The sequence below is a fragment of the Paralichthys olivaceus genome, chromosome 4, assembly GCF_024713975.1.
Source record: "Paralichthys olivaceus isolate ysfri-2021 chromosome 4, ASM2471397v2, whole genome shotgun sequence".
Taxonomy (NCBI): Eukaryota; Metazoa; Chordata; class Actinopteri; order Pleuronectiformes; family Paralichthyidae; genus Paralichthys; species Paralichthys olivaceus.
Window position 1 is genome coordinate 26,244,369 of NC_091096.1, and position 22,062 is coordinate 26,266,430.

Here is a 22,062-nt window from a genome sequence, read left to right on the forward strand (position 1 = left end):
TCCGAAGACATAAATAAGTGCTATGTGGTAAAAACGTCCACGACCCTGCTAATCTAGATGAACATTGTGCCAAATGCTTGACACTGCTTGCGTAAGTAGGGTCCTTTTAAAAAATGACTCAATTTGCATGAGAAAAGCAAATGGCTTCAGGGTGCTGAGGAAGGCGGGGTCTGAAGGGGGGGTTTCTGAAAGCAGGCAGACTGGGACTGTTGGACAGATGCACTGGGATCGCTGGCTGTCTCCCACTCTGGAGACCAAAAAGTCTGCTGGATATGCTGGAAGCTGTCGTTGACGTCCCAGATGAGGAGTCTGGATTTGTATCTGATTATGCAACACATATGGAGTTTTTTCCTAGATTACAAAGAGACCTTCTGCTTCCTTGGGAGAAAAATCTACAACTGACTTGAAAGCAACAATGAATCAAGACATACTCTGAAAACCTGTTGAAGAGTGACATACTAAAAATGTCTTGCTTTGTATGCTCAAAGCTACCCTTAAGATATTATTGGCTTAAATACCCATAATTGAAAGGGTTTAGTTTTTACTTTTTTCCGAAGAGAAGTTTCTCTGGATCCAGAAGTATTATTTTTTTCTGTAAACTGATTTATTTCAGCTGGAGACTACACTGGTGTAGAGATGACTGGAGCTCTGCATACTGGACTCATTCTCTTCTCCTTTATGGTAACAACCTGTTCATTCTATGCTTAATGACATGCCTTTTCCGAACAACCAACATTCCATATCTATTTTCAAATGGCATAATCTCCAACTTGCTGGGCTCCGCAGCATTGGTTAAAATGATAAAGTAACTTGACTTTTTCTTCTGTAGGTTGTATGTGAGAGTGAGCCAACACATGCTGAGCCAGACAGAGTGGGGGGTTCACATGGTGAGAAACTGTGACTGTTGTGTCAGCCAGTAGTGTCAGTTCATCATACTGGCCTCCCATTTCATATGTACTGATTTGTTGTGTGTTGCTTTGTTGTGACTGTTGTTTGCGTCTTATTCACCAGGACAGTCCGAACTGGTCCATCTGACGTCTCATTCAGCCTTCCGGCTGCTCAATGACTCACTTGACTTTTCCAGAGCAGAGAGTTTTTGCAGAGGCCAGTTCAGCTCCCTCGCTACCCTGGACCAGACAGAGGACCAGGGAGGGGCCTTAGAGCTTCTTCAACAGACTGGACATAAGTTACCTATTTGGGTCAGGGACCCCAGCAAAGTAGCCTCCAAGCCTGTGGCCCTCGCCAAGCAGTGTGAGTAGATCAGTGCATGGACCTTACAAAGAAAGTAAAGGAATTGAAAAGTAAAATGTACAATTGAAACACTAACTTGTTCTGTTGCTCTAATTTAGATGTACAGTTCTCAGCTCTAAACTTCACAAAGGAATCCCGTGAGGGCTTTGCTCGTGTGAACATGTCCTTCCCTGCCCTGTCATCTGTCAGTGTGTGTGTTCGAGTTCAGTGGGACCCAGAGTGGAATGAGGTGTCCACCATCTTCTCCTATGCTGCACCTGTCTTTACCAATGAGTTCCAGCTACGAGGTCAAGCAGACATGCAGGAACGCATCCTGCTAGCGCTCATCATCCATGGGAAGCACCTGCCTTATAAGGCATCCTTCCCAAATGACGGTGCGTGGCATCACATCTGTGTAACATGGCGCCGCAGCATTGGCCACTGGGCTATCTATGTGGACGGTATCAGGAAGGACATGGGTTCAGGAACAGACACTTCCAGGGATATCCATGGAGAAGGGATACTCATTCTGGGTCAGGACCAAGACTCCTTTGGAGGGAATTTTACAGAGCCCTTTTTTGGAGCTATCACTGACCTGAATGTTTGGAATATGTCTCTGGAAACAAGACATGCCAGTGCACTCAATGCGTGTTCACCCATGACCCAGGAAGTGCTTTTTAGTTGGAATCCAGACTACCTTACCAGCCACCCAGTGGTCAAAGAGGTGCAGGCTCTTCTGTTTTGCCCAGGTAAGATCACTATGCTTCTGTGTATACAGAGCCACAGTTTAGCAACTGACTTCCTCTAGTCAGCATTTCAATTTCAATTTATAAGACTCCATCAATTGCATCTAATGAAGTCCTTCCTTGTCTTCTTTTTGAGGACAAACTTTGTGTTTATGTAATGTTAGAGACAGAACATTCTGAAGAGGTGAATACTCTCAGTCCATCTCTGGTGGGAAGGAAGTCAAGGGTTACTCTGATAGTCTTTAGTCCTCTGAAGGTCACAGTTTTTGAGCACCATTGCTTCAGTTTATAATAACGTCTTGGTCACAGGAATGACATTTGGAAACTTAGTAACAATGCTGCAATGAAGTGAAAAGGAACACCAGCATTTTTCTGATAACAACAAAGAATCTAGGATTTTTTAATTTAGCCAAATATATTTGAAAGTAGTGATCTATAATGATTTATTCATCAAACTCTCTGTTGAGTTTGATGAAATTTATCCATCTTAGTATTCCTATAAATTGAGGGATAACAGTTTGACCCCCAAATAAAGCGACTGACATGATCTGGACAAACTGTTGGTCTTTTACTGGTCTGATCATCTGACAGCCCATGTTTGTCCCTATTTGAACCCTAACCCTAACCCATCCTTTGAAATAACGGCAGTGCATCTGAACAGACTCAACAGAACAGTCAGCCAAAGGTTGTCTACACTGATTATGATGTCATCAGTTTCTTCTTGGTTTGGGATTAAAGCTTTAACCACCACTTAACTGGTTTGGCATTTGAAAAAGATGGGAATTTCAGAAATTAATCTATAATCTCAAATTTGTGGAGGTGACATAATTAAATTGCTTTCATAAATTCACGCTCAATGTGGCTTTGAATAATGCTCATCTAAAATATCATGAACTCTAACTTGAAGATGTATAAATTTATAGAAAGCCAATCCAGATGAGTGCGTGTGAATTTTTGCCAAATTCTAAATGGATGGGAAAACAATAACTAAAAAGTCTAACGACATCGGACTGTTTGACTGTGCCCTCACTCACCACACTTTCAAAATGAAAACCTATTCTCTCATAGGCTACTCTGTCTTCCTCTTGTGTATCTTTTAGCATTTTTTTTTGTACCTATATATTCATTATTCCTCAATTTGCTGTTGACTGTCAAGGTCGTCAGTCGTTTGACTCCAATTGACCTCCTCCATTAGTTTTGATTTGATACCAGTAAAGACCTGTACATTTGCTCAAGCTCACTCTTTTCTTATTGTGTGTCACTTTGTGTATGCATGTCTGATCTTATGAATGTGTGAGAAGCCGTAGACCAGCAGATGGAGCTGCAGGGCTGCAGGACGCTGCAGCGCTTGTCAGATCAGCCCCCACTGTTTGGTTTGACAGACTGTTCAGAACAACTGCCATTCATCTGCAGGAGCAGCAGAGGTGAGCCTCTCACTGCGTTTGCCATATAATATGCCCACAAATTGATATTGATTACAGTAATTCACCATGGTGTAGCCTGCATGAAGTGATATCAAAATATAATATATCCAAAATTAAATTAGTTTTATCTCTCCCTGACCTAGAAAAGCTCATACATGTTTTTGTCTTTTCTTGTCTGGACTATTGAATGCAGTTCATACATGCCTTAGTCAAACCTCAGTAACTGGTTTGCAGCTTGTTCAAAATGCTGCTACTCATGTTTTAACTAAAACAAACTTTAGATCTCCTATCGTCCCAATCCTGGTTGCCAGTTAAACTAAGGATTGATTTTAAAGTTCTTTCAATAACTTTCAAAGCTCGACATGGCCTTCTTACATTTTAATAACTCTTGACTCCCTACAATCCTAGTCACAGTCTGAGATCGGCCAGCCTGTCCTTGTTAGCTGTTTATACGTCAAGACTGGCTACTCAGGGTGACCGGGCTTTCTCTGTCAGGGCCCCGAAGCTCTGAACCTCCCTGCCTGAAGAGATAAGGCTTGCCAACTCAATACCAGTCTGTAAATCACTGCTCGAAACATATTTTTATAGGAAAGCATTTTTAGCATGTGATGTGTCACTCTGGTGCTACTGTGTTGTTTTAACGGCTTTATTCCTTTTTACTTACTTACTTTTTTTGCAATTATATTTTATGTACTTTCTTAAATACGACAGCTTTTGACTCTGCTGCCTATGAGAGTAGGTATTTGGTTTAGTTTAAAAAGGCATAGAGGTAATGGCATCTAATCCGCTGAGCGAGTCACATGGCTTTCATAGTTCTGCCATAGAAGCCAGTGGCCAGTCAGATTTACCTTTAGCCTCAGCGTACCCTCAGCTTTGGCTTTGACCTTTATTGTGATTAAAAGGCCAAAACACCAGATGACGCCAAGGTACAACTGAAGATTATTATTCTCATTATAACAACCAGTCTGACAGAGCCTGAATGTGATGGTTACACAACTGGGGACCTGACCTGAGTTTTTATGTTAGACACTATCTTTTCTCATTATAGTTGGAAATATTGAATCAATCACTCAGATTTTGTTTGTATAGCCCATATTCACAGATCACAGTTTGTCTCATAGGGCTTAAAGAAGGTGTGACATCCTCTGCCCTTAACTCTCAACGAGAGTAAGGAAAAACTATCACAAAAAAAAAACAGGGGAAAAGAATATTGTTATTCTGTTGATGTGCTCTGTTACACACACCCTTTTACACCTTTTCTTGACCTCTCTGAGGTTTCTGCATTTTTTAATATTTTTATTTTCCCTGTTAAAGTTTTTTTGGGGGGGGGGTTAAGGACCGAAGCAGTAAACTGTTATTTGTGAATATGGGCTATACAATTAAACCTTTTTTTGATTTGATATGTTCCTGTGCTGGATATTAGAGCGATTAACACGATCAAGTAAAACTGAATATGTTTGCCTACAGTAAATTAATTATTATATTTGAGCTTTGAGTGTGGGTGAGGTCTGGGGTCAGTTTCTGTTGGTAGTTCACTGTTTAACTGAAGGGTGCTTCAGTGGTCTGCGGGTTGATAATGACTTCTCAGAGCAGCGAAGCATTCTGCCATTACATCATCCACTGATCCTGTTGTTGTTGTTTTTGGCACAGAGCGTTACCTGAAAATGAAGCAGATGAGTGAGTCTCAGAATTCTCAGCATTCTGCCTTTATGAACCATCTGATGAAGATTTCCAACAAAACCCAGGTAGACAACCCCCCACTATGGCGTCCACTCAAATATTTACATATTGTAAGCTTGATTGTTTTATTGAACTGACTGTCTGTCTCTGTTTCCAGCCAATGCTGGAGCAGCAACCATCAGAGCTGACCAGCATGGCCCAAGCATCCGACCTACTGGACATCTCTGTCCAGGCCTTGAAGGACACTCAGCAGGAGGGACTGCAGCCAACAGACATGGTGTCCCTCATTCAGCTACTCTCTTTGGCTGCTGACATCCCCTCACAGCCGTCTGCTGCTGCCACCAGCAACAGCCAGGAGTTCAGCCAGCATTTCATCAGCGTGGCAGACAGCATCATTAATGAAGAAAACGCCCTCAAGTGGCAGTCCATTAGAGAGGTAGCAATAATGGCATAGGGGAAGCACGATCTCACTATTTCTTTGGCTGCATCTGCATATAGCTCCTCTCTGGGTAGTAGTTTTAGAGGGTGGATACATGAGGTCTATGCAATAGGTTAGGCTAACCCTACTTAACCCTAATTCTTCTGATATTTATATCTAGTATTCAGCATATCATAGATGAAGAAAATAAATCATTTAGGCCATTTCTCAAGGACATTCAAGGAATATCATGATAATATGTTTTTCACATATTATGTGTGTTTTCAGCTTCTATGCAGTCATTGCAATAAAGTCTTTTCTATTTCATGTTTAGTTTGAGAAGGAGTATTAGAGCTTTTAGAAGCTCAAATTTAAGTCTATATAAAGTAGTATTATTAAGGTACTGGTTATCAGCTGCCATATTAAAATGATGAGTCTCCACATCCTCTTGTTTTTGATATTGAAGTTGATGGTCCACCTGAAAATATGGCCAACCAACCTATTCTCACAACAGCCATTTATAACTTTGCATATTTCTGACATTAAGACATTGCATGCCTGTCTGAGTTCTTTAGAGGTCACTTGTACCTTGTTTGCTTATTTTTTTTGTGTGCAAATTCCAGTGTTATACACAGAGTTTTGGTTGTGACGTGTTTGAGTGAGAAAAGAATTCATGAAATTTGGATTGATGGATCCAAGGACAGACAGACTGGCATTTCAGCTTGTGAACACTAGAGGGCAGTATGCCTCTGTAGATACAATATTATGCGAGCTCATAATCAGCATCAGAATAATGAAGTTAGCATAAGATTTATTGACAAACACTATGCCTGCCTCTGTTTGTCTTGATTAAGACATAGTGCAATCATCCAATTGTCATATTCAGAATTTCTGAACAAAACAATTACTCAGAAAGGAAATATTCAAAAAGTAAATAATTATCTGATTCACTTCATAGTTTGGACATTGTGCTTTCCCAAAACTCTATTACCTTTTTTTATTCTTACCTTTTTTGTCACTTCTACCTCTGCACTATTGATGTGTGCAGAGTATGGATCCGTATAGAGTCTGCCTTGTGAGTGCTGTGAATCTCTCAGAAATCTCCCACCCCAACCCCCCACCCCCCCACCCCCAGGCCTCTCAACACTCCCAAGGCCACCTCAGCCCAGACTCAATGAATGAGCAGCACTCTGAAAAACTGTGGCTGTACTCATCCACAAACCTCCCTCGCTGTGCTCCCAGCTCTGTCTCCAAGGCTCAGCTCTTAAATGGGCACACTGAATTCAGAATGCGGGGTTTCAAAACAGACAATGGCAAAATCTATGATTGCACCATGCATTATAGGCCTATCTCCCACTTCAGCCAAACTGTGCGTACACTCTGGTAAACATTTTACGGCACTAAAAGCGTGTTCTTATTGTGTGGCATATGAATGGTCATTTTGAAATGTACCTCTTTAGCTTTGACGACCATGCCAAGTGGGGCATAGTGGGTCAGTGTTGCTGCTGCTGAGACATCTGTGCTCCGTGAATTTTAGGTGGTGAATGGCCCCATGGATGTGGTCAAGAGTATTGACCGGATGGTGACCAGCCTGAGCCCTCACTTGATGGCAGAGACTGATCATCTGACCATTCACCGCCCCAATATCAGTGAGTGACTCTCTCTCACACTCACGATCGGATCTCAGATTGGATCTCATTGCCTTTAAGGCAAAGCAAATCGCTTCTGTTGTTGTTATGTGTTTTTAAAAGTTTAAATGATGCTTCCGGCACCTGCATGTGTACATATTTCCACGTACACAGATGAAGTTGAATGAGTCAGTGGTCTTTAAATGTGGCCAGGACCACATTCACACTGCTAAAAGAATGTAGACACATGTAGCCTAGATTGGAATGTGGTCTGGCGTGATCCTATCCTATCTGAGTGCATTCACACCTGTACTTAGAGCTCTCCACTTGTGATCGGATCACAAAAACCACATGTTAATACCAGGTGTGTACGGGCTCACACACAATATTTACTGATAATTAAATGCAAGTTTTACACAATTATGGAATATGGACAACCTTAGATTGAAATACATTTAAGGATGTCAGTGTTATTCCATCCCCTTCTATTCTTAATCATCAAGGTTGTTACCTAATCAGTGGACACTATCTCAATGTCAGATTAAAGCAGATTGTCATGAATTAAACAAACAGCTTTCTAAAAAAACAGAATTAGACCTTAAAGGTTATATGTATGATGTTCCCTGCCACTAGATGACATATTATAACCAGCATCTTGGACCAAAACAAAAGCTTTGTCGGCCACAGCACCTCTCTCCCTCATGTTCTTAGCCTTTACTGTTCTCAACCGTTTCTGGTGTTGCTTTAACTATCTATGGATTGCACCCTGTCTCTCAGAGAGTGAACACAAAATCCAGCTAGCTACCGTGCTCTGTATCCTACAACCAAGATAAAAGGTACATAAAGGAAGCAGTGGAATATTTGATACCCAAGACAAATTCAGTGATGTTTTCAGCAACAAGGTAACTAAAATTGTGTTTGTCTGATATTTTTAGCCTCCTTTATCCATAATTTTTATTTATCTAAAATTTATTTATTTTAACGTTCTTTTGTGCACTCATGAGTTGGCGTAAAATAGTAACCCCTTATCAATGTTAAGCTATACCCTCATATCAAGAATAAACATTCAGAAACACCGGTGCAGGGACCATATACATTTAAAAAAATTATAATTTAAAAGGTTATTCTTCCGTATAAATTTTTTTTTCTTATTTGAATGGGAAAATGTGCTCTCTATTGTGGTTAAGAAAACTGAATGTATGTAATCAGTTAGCCTGCTGGCCTCCTCAAGGATGGAGTGGAACTATAGTTACTCAGAGCTGAATACTTAGAGCTACAAGCTACTTCACTTTGGTTCCAAAACAGGCACATTAAACCTGGACCATCATTCTACACATGGAGCTGCTGTGACACAATTCCTGTCACACAAATAAATATATCAATAGGCTAAATGAGTTCATCTTGAGCCGGCAATTATAGTGTTGATGTTATAATGGACAGAATAATAGTGAAAAGTACTGTTAATGTCAACAAGGTTGGCAGAATTACAAAAAAAGTGTTTCATTAAATCCAACATTCACCACTTGCATTGTGAATGTATGTGAACATTTAAAACCAATTTTCCTTACCCCTGCAGTTTACATAATTAGCAAGAACAATCTCAAATAGATTTTTAAGATGAAATAAAGCACTGACTTGTCGCACACATAAATGTACTAGGGTTGCCATGGTAATTCTGGTCCAGCTCAGGTAAATCAATTTTGATTATTATTAAACAATTAGGGTTGTGTTTATGGTGTGGGTATTAACCATGTTTGGCGAGAGACACCTGATGGAGCCAAACAGGATTGAGAACTATAACTCACATTATCATATGAATATATCATGAGTAAACATATATATGATAAAGCTGAAACTTGTATCTATTTTACTAGTATAATTATTAAGAACATACAATACAAATCATCTCTGAAAAAACATTAAATCAGAATCTAATTGGATTTAATTATGAAAAATACTTATCAAAAGACCCTTGACGTAAGATGATTGGACATAGATGATGTAACTAAAATGTCTCCAGTTTTTTTATGCAGAGAAATCGAACAGTGATTCTATTGTCCTGCCTTTTGTAGAAGTGGAGGTGCAGCAGCAGACACTGCAGGGAGGATACAGAGGATCAATCTTCTGTGGGCCTGAGACAGAGAAGCATACCAACCTAGACTGTATTTCAGTACCACTTCAGAAGATAGAGGATCTCCATAACAACGGTAGGGAGATGCTGGAAGACCCAATCATCTTCCTCCATTTGCACTTAACTGTCACTTATTCAGACTAGCTATCACAACACTGAGTGAGAAGACACCTTATATTAACCTATTAAGTCTTGAAGTGGACAATGTATTGACAACAGAGTTGTAAATGTGTAGCATGCATTCACCTACTTACACTCCCAAGGTCTCACAGTGAAGTTGAGATGGAGGCACATTGTTGGGTTCTGAAACTATTCATCTGAAAGTGATCCTAAATTAACAACATTTCCTTTAGTACTGTTTTGTTTGGCTGTCAGGTGCAAGCTGAAGAAAAGCTTCATCTTTCTGTTTTGTTCTGAATGTTTAGGCTTCAATAAGCTCACGTTGGTCAATACGTGGTATGGTTCTCTGCCGCCTCTTTTCAGTCCTGAGGAGAACATCACTATGGTTCCTACGGTCACAGATGGCAGCCAGAGGTAACAGACAAATTTGTTTTTTTAAATATCATTTTCTATCGTAACATCATTACATCTGTCACAGTATGGGATGTTTTTTTACTCCTGATAGTAAGTAACTAAGTTTTAATGTGATTTCAAATGCTACTCAACAGAATGTATATGTTTTAGAGTTGGGGTTAGTTTGGGGGTTAGGTTATTTTATTTTGTATGACTTTAGAACTATAGGAAAACGAGTATCGTCGGATTCAAAGCTGCCTTTTTGCAAACGTTTATGTCAAGTCACTTCAGCTAAAATATCCATGTTCAAAATGGTGTGAAAATACTAATTACTAAGTGATTGAAAGAAAATATACATTTTGTAAATAGCACATGTTTTGCTATATGTTACTATTTATGTTCACCTAGGGACTGCAAATGTTAATAGCTACATTAGCTAGAGGCTACATTTGTTTCAATTCCTCTTGAGATTATTTATGATGTGATTTCACCTTGTCTAAATCATCCAGAGGATTTTTTAAATATGATATGATATATTTTTATGCAGTTTACAGTGGTTACTTCTGTTGTCTCACAGCAAGAAGGTTTGCATGTTCTCCCTGTGTCTGTGTGAGTACTCTGGCTTCCTCCCACAGTCCAAAGGCATGTAGACTGGGGTTGGGTTAATTTGGCCCTCTAATATGACTGTAGGTGTAAATTCAAATTCAAAATGTTCTAATTAAATTTTTGTTTTCCTTTGTAACATACACCAACCGTAAAACGAGCAGTGAAAGGCTTCATACAACTCCCCTTGACAAGATTTTAAAAAAGAATAAAAGAGATTTACACAGAGTGAGGAAGGAAGGAAGAAATATATACATGTCTAAATAATATACATCTGGTAAGGATGGGTGCAACAACAGTACGCTGTATGGAATCCAGTGCAGAAGTACATTTGATGTCAGGAGAAATTGATGTGTGTCTCTGTATATTAGCCACGTGATGCACAGGCAACCTGTCCAGGGTGTCCCCCCATTTTGTTGTACTGGGGTTTATCACAGAATAGATAATGGATGAATTGAGATAACATGGTGTATGTTATCTCATTTCATATATATGATATACTGCATCTACAATAGGCCAATATTGATTGATATATCAATCAGGCTCTAAATGCAACACATAATTCTGTAATTTGCTGTAAGAAACAGAATACAACTTGCTAATTTACTTATGAGTGACACAAAATAACTTTTCTTTCATGTGGACAATCAAACCCTACATATTCTATCATTTTGGTTTGCAGCTTGCTCCTTGTTGTCATTATTAAGATGTATCAATCTGTGTACATAACCAGGTATTTGGGCACTGTCTTGGGCTCCTCCGTCATATCCACCACAGCGCTGGGAGATGACCAGCCAGTGAGCATGGCAGTTCACTTCCAGCTCCGACACAGAGTACAGGTCAGCAAAATCTCTCAAAATCAAGTGATCATCAGCATTTGGCCGTAGCTGAGGGGGGTAAAGCGGTCATCTTCTAACCAGAAGGTCAGCAGTTCAATCCCAGTCTTCCCCATCTGCATACCCTCCTTGGGCAAAAATACTGAACCCCAAATTGCCCCTCATAGAAAAAAAGTGATGCCCATAGATGCACTATATGAATGTGTGTGTGTAAATTGGTGAACAGCAAAAAAAAACTATTCTTGTAAATTATGAATGGTAATCAAGACTACAACACCACTATATAAATAGAGACTATTAATTTATATTATTTTTATTCTGTGTTCTATATTTCCTACAGAATCCCACTGGTACTGTGTATGATCCAGTGTGTGCATTCTGGGATTTTGATCTCACGTAAGTACCAGCCAGCTGTAATACCGCTGTTATCTTACCTGTTTCATTAAAAATGTGATAAATGCAGCAAAACATTTAGATAGTAAAATATTTTCATTCTTGGCATTCCTGTTTGTATGTAGACATTTATATGTGCTGTCTGTGCCTGACTAGTCCGGAGGCTGGTGGGTGGTGGAATACCAAAGGCTGTGAGGTAGTGTCCAAAGAATATGGCTACACTGTCTGTCATTGCAACCATACCACAAATTTTGCATTGCTGCTGCAGGTTTATGAAGCCCAGGTAACATTCCTCTCTTGAATTATCATTGTGTATTTGGTGTAGGCTTTCATCTGCAGTATGTGCTGCTATGTATGGCTCACGCTCTGTGTGTCTGTGTCAGAGGAGCCCAGAGAACGAAAACGCTCTGCAGGTGCTGACGTTCATCGGCTGTGGAGTGTCTCTGTGTGGCCTCCTCTTCACCTTCATCCTCTTCATCGCTGTGGGGTGAGTCACAAACGTTACAGAGTGCACTCTGTAAAGCACAGAGGGTGAAAAGCATTTCATAAAACTCTGCCAGATTCACATCAATAAATGGAAAAAGACAGAACATTGTGCTCTCTGGATATGTGAACAGCACCACAGTGAAGCATTTCTGAAAGAAAAAATTGAAAACCCCTGTGAGAGCCTCACTCAGATATTTTAAGCTGTGTGTGTTTGCATGCATTATACATGCATGTGTCGTCCTGGTACCACTCATTCTGTGGGGACTTAAATGTGTTTACACAGAGACTTTATGTGGACAAAACATTTTTCAAGTTTAGGGTTATTTTAGGGTAAGGGTTCGGGTTAAGTTAAGATTAAGGGGCAAGCAGTGTTAATGGTTACGGTTCGAGTAAGTCTCCAGGAAATGAATGTCAATGGAAAGCCAATGTAGTGTGTGTGTGTGTGTGTGTCTGTGTTTATCTTTTCAGTGTCCCTAAATCAGACCGTACCACTGTGCATAAGAACCTGATAGTTTCTCTGGGCATCGCTGAGCTGCTGTTAATGTGCAGTGACTGGGCGTCTGCCAATGAGGTGGGAAACTGTATTATGAGGAGTAATAATAATTTAATGATATTGGAAATAATGTAAAATAGGATTCCTCTGGTCCCCAGACCACAGTCCAATTCAGTCACATTAAGTAGTTTCTCATTACTACTGTTCACTAGCTGGACAATGGCTGTATATTGAATGGTAACTGTGAAAGTATGCTAGTCATCTAATGTTTTAAGAACACGCATCATTTGTTGGGTATTATGTAAAATCACTATTTCTATATTAACAATTTATCAAATGACTGATCATTAATAAAAAATGACTATATAACTATCAGTCCATTTTCCATTCCTAATAAAGTGTATACTGTATGTTTTGTATCCTGAAGGGAGCGTGCTTCATGGTGACTGCACTCCTTCACCTCTTCTTCATGGCGTCCTTCTCCTGGATGCTAGTGGAGGGCCTGCTGCTCTGGAGCAAAGTCGTGTCAGTCAACATCAGTGAGGACCGCAGGATGAAGCTCTACTACATCATTGGCTGGGGTAAACTCTCACCTCTTTTCAATGGCTCGTCACATTTCAGAAGAATTTATGACCTGGTTAACTTTTGTTTTTATTGACTTCATTGTTTTTGATTTACAAATCTATCCGCCATCTACCAACTAATTCCATGTCTGTCAGTCCGGATGTGGGACACAGAAAGCTTATGGGAACCATTTATTTTATTGGCTTCATACTTGGCATGTGTATTCTTAGTGGTCCAGGGAAGTGACGTTTGGACATGCAATACTGTATGTTCAACATTTATAGAATTTGAATAAACAGACGACTGAGTTCAACATGTCTTCTTCTATGTCCCTGGATAAACTACAGCAGGGGTCACAATTTCATCTACCATGGGTAAAAACTGGCCTGCCACCAATAATATCTGCCCCGCCAGATCAATTTGATAATTTCATTATTTTAATTTCACCATATCAGACTGACATTCAAAGGAGTCGTGGGTGCTGATCTCAATCATGGCAACATTCACAGAATCACTTCCTGAATAAACAAGTTAAGCAACTATTTCCAACTTATAAGCCACACACACAAACAGAAATAAAGCAAATTCAGTTTCTTTAAAAAAAAAAACATTGGCTATAATATTGGTCTAAAAAAAACCAGAACAGCTTCATTGCAGACAAACCAGGTGGGGTGAGCGGAAAGTTTTTCGAATTTCACTCTGTACCATATACTGTTTATAAAAAGCTCTGCATACAATGTCCAACACTCAGTAACAGAGTAACCGTATTTTACAGGCGTGTTTGAGGAGGACTCACTAATTACAAGGAATAATTCTGAAGCAACTCCAGAACATTAACTCAGGACAAGCAAACAGTCCAGTCCAACCAGGCAGGGTTGTCAATGGGCCCTGCACCAGTTATTACTATGTGTAAAGTTAATTTGGTCTACAGTCTGGTTAACCACAGGTGGTGACATCAAATAAAAAACTTGATGCTCTCACATAATCTGAGGGTCCTTCACACAATCATCCTGCATCATAACATCATCACACCTGTTCTTAACTGTAGTGAAAAAAATCTATCACTTATTATTAATTCAACCAGAATCCTTATCTCAGAATCTCAAGGTAATCTCAATAAAAACTGACAATTCAACTGTAACTTTCATTTGAAGCAGCTACTAAATTTGCTTTAAAGGTTCAGTGTGTAGACTCTTGTGTTGAAGTTGCATGTTGCAGCTGAACACCCCTCACCTCACCCTCTCCTTCCAAACATGAAAGAGAACCTGTGGTAGCTTCAGTTGTCATTAAAACTCAAAAGATTTAGTTTGTCCAGTTTAGGCTACTGTAAAAAAACATGGCGACCTCCGTAGAGAGGACCCTCACATGCCGTAAATATAAAGGGCCCATTCTAGGGTACAGAAAACAACAATTAGTACAATTTAGATGAAACACACTAGAGAAAACATTGCTAGGATTATTTTGTGTTTAATTTCTGCCAATAGATTCCTTTCACCTAAAACTTACACATTGGACCTTTAATGTTAATTAACATTTGGGAATCATGTTTTATTCCGGTTTTTTCCACTTATTTAGTAATCATCAAAACATATATTACTATGTATAGATAGATAGATAGATTACTTTATTCATCCCCAAAGGGAAATTAGGTAATAGGTATAGAGCTGAAAACTACAGCACTTAAATGTGGTGGGGTTGTTTAGTGACTAGATTGTGACTTGCTTGTTTGTGCTTATTATTCCCAATATGTCATATTTATTGTAAGTATACATGTTTAATATGAAGGTAATCATGTGATTAGATGTTATGCTATACTGCAACCTTAACCTAGTTTGACATATAAACAAAAAATGTGTGCAGCTGCTATTGTTCATGTTCCCAAATCAAGCCATATGTGTTGTGTCACAAACTGAGCCGAGGACAGTGTGTGAATATGGTGTCCCTCAGCCATCTGTGCAGATGTGATCAATGTTCCCCTTCAGACTAAATAGACCAAGAGAAGAGAACAGACTAAATATTATGCGCAATACATTGCAGCAGTCACTGTTCCATAAATATCTTGAGACATGCTTCTTTTTTTGTTGTCACAACATGCCCACAGGTCATTTTCTTTTATTTAATTGTTTTTCAGGACTGCCTGTTCTAATAGTTGGTGTAACACTGGCAGTATCAGTGGACAAGTACAAGGCAGATGATCACTGCTGGCTCAATGTGAAGACTGACACCATCTGGGCCTTTGTGGGACCTGTAATATTTGTCTTGGCGGTATGTAAATGCTTTGTGTGTGTGTGTTTGTGTGTGTGAGTTGTATATGGACTCTTGTCTCAAGAACCTCTCTTAGAGCATTACACTATGAGACACAACTTGACCTATGTAAAGTGCCTGGAGATAATATATGTTGTGATTTGGCGCTATAAAAATAAAAATAAATTATTGATTTGGATTATTTTGCGAAAGAACACTGTCATGTGTAGACTGGAGGAGATGGGGATTGAACCGCCATCCTTCTGATTAGTAAATAAAACAAAAGTAATAAAAGTAAAGGGGCCTGTGTCTGTGCCTGTTTAGGGCTGTTTACTATAACCCTTTAAAGGAGAGCTGGATCAGCCACCTGTGTAATAGGGAAACACTGTGATTTAACAAGCTAGACACTACATCAGTAATGTCTTGTGATCACTCATAAATGCTCAAAGTCCCAATTGTCTTGACCCTGATGGGGCTGTGGCTGAGTGTGTATGGCAGACGTCCTCCAAACAAATGCAAGAGACTCATCTGGATTCATCACTTTGTCGATTTACTTTAGATCTGTTATCCGCTACTAACAGGGTCCCCTATGTTTTTGCATCTCACACAAACAGAAACAGACCTACCAGCACTTGCATAAGAATTAACCCTCATATTGATGTTACTTCTCTGACCCAGAATTGGTTATGTTAGCATTCCAGGGAAAATAGCAGTAAAAGGTAGAGGAGAAGACAGCTTGCTGGCCAAGCATGGATGTAAACAATGCAAGTTTTAAAAGAAATGTGTAAACTACATTTACCCTTTTTTTTATTATTATTTTATATCAGAAAACAGTGAGCAAGAATAAATAAAATAATGTCTTGTGTATGAGTGAAACGTTTTTTTTGTGATGTAATTTCCTGCGTGAATGTCCTTTGCTCTGCATGTAAGCAGGAGGCCAAGAGGGTCTGCAGCGGCACGTCTCGTGTTTGCTGGAGGCCATGTTAATACTGTTGTCCTCTGCCTGCAGGTCAATGCAGTTGTGCTGTGTCGGGTTGTCATGGTGACTGTTTCCAGTGCTCATCGTCGTGCTAAGATGCTCAGTCCAAGCTCGGCATCAAAGTTGCAGACCTTTGACCTCACCTGGTGAGATACAACGGTTTCTCTCTCTCTCTCTCTCTCTCTCTCTCTCTCTCTCTCTCTCCCCTACTCTCTTTCGTAAGGCTTTTCCTCTTATGCGCCCACACTCTTTCGCATACACTCTCACAAATACACAGTTGCTTTCTGGTCTAGGCTGCACAATGGTCATTAGAGACAGTGTGAGAGAATGGGAGTTAAGGCTCAGGAGCCTTCTGTGGGAGTTATCATGGCTTATCAGTTTAACACCTGGTCCCAAATCTGTGTGTGTGTGTGTGTACGTGCGCAATACATGGGATCTGTCTTTACTGATACATTCAGCCACACAGTGAATTCTGCCACATAAAGAGTTTTTAAAATAAAATTAAAGAAATCGTGTTGGAGGATCCAACCATCCATCCAGTGCTTAGTCATTCAGACCTTTTACAATGTGTTCAGTGTCTAAAACGTTAGCTGTGAGAGCAACGAGTAAAAACTGCTAACGTGAACATTTCTGCTACTCACTGACCACTGAAGACTGAAGTGTGAGGGCCGTTTCTGTTCCGGATAATTCACAACTCAGCATTTTCATCTATGAATACAGTAAAAAAACTCTTCCTCAGCATACTTATTAAACAGTATCTCCACTTGGCCTATATGCACATGATATATGCTGTTCATAACCTATTCTACCTACTGTACCTGTGATGCATATACCGGTATATATATATATATATAAATATATATACAAACTTAGTAGCAAACATTACTTTACTGTTTCACTCTGTCAGGTCTGTTTATGTTGACTATGGTGGCAGGATAATAGTATAATAGTACAAACATTTCCAGTAATCCAGGTTTTAGTGGCGGCTGGTGATAAAATGTATTGTTTTTATTTTTTTGGGGGGGTGGCAAACAAACTAAAGCCAGACTCAACAAAAACACACAATATGGCAATCCTGTAGCCTTCATCGAGCTGCTGAACAATGTTAGGCCTCCTGCAAAAATGTAGCCTCATTGTGTCCAAGTGACTGTGGCAACTTTCATGCTGTTTGCATTTTTCAAAACTATGTTTTAGCAGCAGAAGTAACTCAGTGACAGTGGGTTTACCTGAGACGGCCCCAGGTCCTGTGGTTGCCAAAAGTTTAGGCGCCCCATTCACTTCCAATGTCCTTTGCCACAGACAGAAATACATTAACCAAATACAATTTGAAAAGTTGTATTGAATGCTCACCGGTGCTTAATGTCTACTGGGAGCATTAACAATTATTATCTGATTAAATTATATTAAACATTTTTGTACAGGCTTTTTTTGTCTCAGGATGTTGGAGGGGGCCGTATTAAACAGCCACCACTGCCTGTTTCAGTATTCTCAGTAAAGCCACAGAGGCTTGGACCTCACTGTGAGCAGTTTCTGTGGAATAAATAATCCTAATGAAAACGGTTGACAGAAAGGTCTGTGGAGTAGCCAGAGCAGTGTGAGCACTTAGATGCTGATGTTATTTTATTCATGTATTGTTTCAACCCTGTGAGCATACAACTGAAAGCCTTTTCAGTTGGTTGGGTGGCAGAATTCTCAGGGAGAGATATTTTATAAAATCTGTAATGTGATACCACATGAGGGAAGTTAGAGTTTTTGTAAACCTTCCTTTTAATGTATTGAACTGTGATTAGCAGATTTACCTGTACAATACATGTTCAGCATAACATTATCTAAATGTTCCTCATGTTGTAAGGATTGTAAAGTAAATGGATCGTAAGATGTCAATGTGCCACTTGTATTAGGGACATTATTCTGTCAGTACTATGCTCTTTCAGAGGTTAATACACGGGTCAGTACACTAGAATTGATAGATGTTACTAATATATCTTATGGCTGAGGAGAGACTACGATCTCTTTTCATATTTGGGTAAAAACCCAACATGCAGCAGCTCTCTTCCATCCAGAGTTTCTTTTCACACATTTGTCTTAGAGTGATGAAAATTCCACAACGCCAATCCCCCTCTTTCTATGTCTCTTCATTCCCTCACAAACAGACTGAAAGTAGATGTCTCTGCCAGCTCAAGAGTGTTATGTGAATTCAGGAGATTAGAGGGAAAACGACTTTCAAAAATAAAAGGGAAGAGCGTTCTCTTCCCTTTTATTTTGAGTGCCGGCTTTGTCCTTGCACAGACACAGTGCAGTATGAAAACTCAATCTCTCTACCCAGGTGCAGCAGTGTGACAACAATAGGGATTTGAACAAAGGCAACCTTTTCTGCCTTGCCCCATGAAATGGTTATTGGCCATATAAGCACCAGGATCATTGAAAGCATGATTGCAAAGGAACAGGAGTATGACTGTGGTAGGCGGTAAAATCTATCGCTGTGAAGAAGAAGTGTTTGATGTGAATTCAAAGAAGAAATATTCTATAAATGTCATCAAAATACCTTGAAAACTCCACTTTGCTGAGTCCTTGTCTGTCTGCCTATACTCATGTGTAGTTCTCAGTTCTCACAACAGTGTGGAGTTTTGTTCCAGTAGCCTGGTAGATGACATTCTATGCATTTTAGAATACATGTGTCGAATTCATACACATACTACATGTCAATTTTGTGATTTTTGTGTGTGCATTCTGTGTATGTTTGCAGGGCTGTGACACGTCCGGTGCTCATCCTGCTGCCTGTGCTGGGTCTGACCTGGCTGTGTGGGGTGCTGGTCCATCTGTCTGTTGTAATCGCCTACGTCTTCATCGCTCTTAATGCCTTCCAGGTAAACAAAGACGTGATATCTTCAGAACTTAATGTACATTTTTCAGTTTCAAACCCAATACCGTTTATATTTTGGATAATGGTTAAAATTTAGGGGTTACCTGCATGTTTGGTTTTTAAATGGTCACAATCTTTGTGATAATAACAAGGTGAAAACCAGGTGACAATGGGAAATACATGTATGTCCTCATTGTGAGTTTCAGCTCATCGTTAAAATCTGTCAGCTGTTTTCGTAAACATAACTCACAAAATATATTGTTGCCCAGCTGACGAAGACAGTCTGCACACCTTGTTCAAATAGAGCTTTTCCATCACTCATGCATTCAATCATACAATCTGGGATTCAGTGCCTTGACCAAGGACACTTAGACATATGGATTGTAGCAGCTGGGGTTCAGACCACTGACACCTGATTAGTGATCGACCCACTCTACCTCCAAAGTTAAAGCTGCCCAATTATCCTGAAAGTTTGCAATTCATACAGTTAAAGTTAAAATGAATATCCTGTGATCCCACATGTTAATGATTGTACACAAATGAAATCAAAACACATTTAAAGCTGTAATACTGACTTCCACAATCTCCTCATACAGGATGACATAGCTTCTTCAAACCACCCTGCACTGCTGCAGGTGCAGCCCCATTTTTTAACTTTTGTAACAAAACCTTTTATTTATTTTATTTCATTTCACTATTAATTGATGATGCAATCATTTCCTATTCTATTTAAAGATGGTTATCCTGAGAATTATCCTGTGAATGCAGATTGCACTCAAGTCAGCAGTGTGCCTCAGTCATACAGCATAGTGATTTAGTCATGCCTTATCAGTTGTATATTATATTCTTGAAGCATTGGTAATATATGCTTATTCAACTAATGGCAGACAATATAGTGTTTTTTTACTGAGTCTATAGAACAAGGACTGTTCCAGTAATCCAGAGGGGATGAAACTGAGGAATTAATTACTTTCCAGGTCAACAGCAGACAGAAATTGTTTTATTTTAGAGATGTGTCTCAACTGATAAAAACCAGACTGTATAACCCATTACCACAGTTCCCATCTTAATTAGTTTTTAAAGTTAAATGTGTTAATGTGTTTAGTTAGGGATTATAACAGAAAACAATGCACTGGATGCATGTCACTGATCAACAATAGTGTGTTTGCGTTTGTTTGTGTGTGTGTGTGTTGCGAATCCTGCTGGGAGTCATACCGGATCAACCTCCTCTATTCCTCCTACACAGCACTCACTTCCTCTCTCTCACACCCTTCACTTACTGCCCATTTGTTCCATACACTGGTTCTGTTATGCTTATACCTTTTATCCATTTTCTACATCTCTGTTCCTACGCCACCCACCCCTCCATGCTCTTCCACAGTCTTTAATTAATCAAAATGAACTAGCCCCTGGGTGACCCCCAGAGAGCTGCTTGTTAATTTAGATTTACTGCCAGTGTCCAGCTGAGGGCAGATAACACTACAGTAGGAGTTCCTCATGCAGTTATGAGGGTGATGCTGGGCCAGCCCGTTTTCTTCTTATTAACAAAAAAAAGTTTTTTTTAATTGGCTGCTTCAACAGATGTTAAAAGCAAGTATTATTGAGAGCCCATGGGTCATGAAAGCAGAGATCAACGACTAGTAGGACAAGACTGGGTTGAATAATAACATTCAATTCAATTCAATTCAGTTTTATTTGTATAGCGCCAAATCATAATATACATTATCTCAAGGCTCTTTACATAGAAGGTCAAGACCTTAAAATCAAAATATAGGAAGGAGATGAGAGATGGGTGGAAAAGAAGGGAAAGAAAAGAGAGAGGGATAGTGGAGAGGGGGAAGTAGGTGAGAGAAAGAACGGGGACACTTGAGCGCCATCAGGTATCACATCTGACTAGTTAAAAATGGAACAACAGTGTAAAGACTATTAATTTCGAGTTCTAATCTTACTGACTCTTGGAACCACAAGAGAGCCTGTGTTTTGTGAACGGAGTGATCTATTTGGATAATACGGTGTTATTAGGTCTTTGATATATGAAGGGGCTTGATTATTAAGGGCTTTAAATGTGAGGAGCTGGATCTTGAAATATATTCTGAATTTTACAGGGAGCCAATGTAGAGAAGCTAAGACAGGAGTAATATGTTCTCTCCTTCTAGTTCCATCTTCTAGGCATTTTGGACCAACTGGAGACTTTTTACTGATTTCCTTGGGCATCCTGATAATAAGGAATTACAGTAATCTAATCTAGAGGTAACAAATGTGTGGACTAGTTTCTCAGCATCCTTCTGAGACAAAATGTTTCTAATTTTGTTAATATTGTGCAGGTGGAAGAAAGTTGTCCTAGAGACTTGTTTTATATGTTGGTCAAATGACATGTCCTGGTCAAACATAACTCCAAGGTTCCTCACAGTTGAGCTGGGGGCCAAGCTGACACCATCCAATGTATCTGTTCAGACAGTGATTCTCTAAGATGTTTAGGGCCGATTACAAGTACCTAAGTTTTGTCTGAATTTAGAAGTAAGAGGTTTTGGGTCATCCAGGCCTTAATGTTCTTGAGACATTCCTGAACTAAGAGTATCGGTCCAAGGACAGAACCTTGTGGAACTCCATGACTAACTTGCCTGTGCATGGAGGGGTCATTGTTGACGTTAACAAATTGAAATCTATCTGATAAATATGATTTAAACCAGTCTAGTGCAGTTCCTTTGATCCCAACATGTTGTTCCAGTCTCTGTAACAGGATCTTGTGATCTATGGTTTCAGAGACTAGAACAACACGAGTACAGAGACAAGTCCGTCATCTGATGCCATGAAAAGATCATTAGTGACTT

General features: G+C 39.6%; 1 protein-coding gene across 1 annotated transcript in view; it reads left to right on the top strand.

Moving 5' to 3' along the window:
• The first annotated feature begins 202 nt into the window (after positions 1-202).
• adgrd2 (adhesion G protein-coupled receptor D2) overlaps positions 203-22,062 on the top strand; it is a 33,275-nt gene continuing 11,415 nt past the window's right edge. The window contains exons 1-19 of the mRNA XM_020102345.2: positions 203-681; positions 830-887; positions 1,012-1,251; positions 1,350-1,979; positions 3,278-3,400; positions 5,051-5,145; positions 5,238-5,516; positions 7,036-7,147; positions 9,199-9,333; positions 9,683-9,791; positions 11,107-11,212; positions 11,550-11,605; positions 11,759-11,885; positions 11,986-12,089; positions 12,557-12,659; positions 13,009-13,162; positions 15,277-15,410; positions 16,399-16,514; positions 19,115-19,235. Coding sequence (XP_019957904.2) covers positions 637-681; positions 830-887; positions 1,012-1,251; positions 1,350-1,979; positions 3,278-3,400; positions 5,051-5,145; positions 5,238-5,516; positions 7,036-7,147; positions 9,199-9,333; positions 9,683-9,791; positions 11,107-11,212; positions 11,550-11,605; positions 11,759-11,885; positions 11,986-12,089; positions 12,557-12,659; positions 13,009-13,162; positions 15,277-15,410; positions 16,399-16,514; positions 19,115-19,235 — 2,847 coding nt within the window. The 5' untranslated portion in view covers positions 203-636. The remainder of the gene's footprint in view (positions 682-829; positions 888-1,011; positions 1,252-1,349; positions 1,980-3,277; positions 3,401-5,050; positions 5,146-5,237; positions 5,517-7,035; positions 7,148-9,198; positions 9,334-9,682; positions 9,792-11,106; positions 11,213-11,549; positions 11,606-11,758; positions 11,886-11,985; positions 12,090-12,556; positions 12,660-13,008; positions 13,163-15,276; positions 15,411-16,398; positions 16,515-19,114; positions 19,236-22,062) is intronic.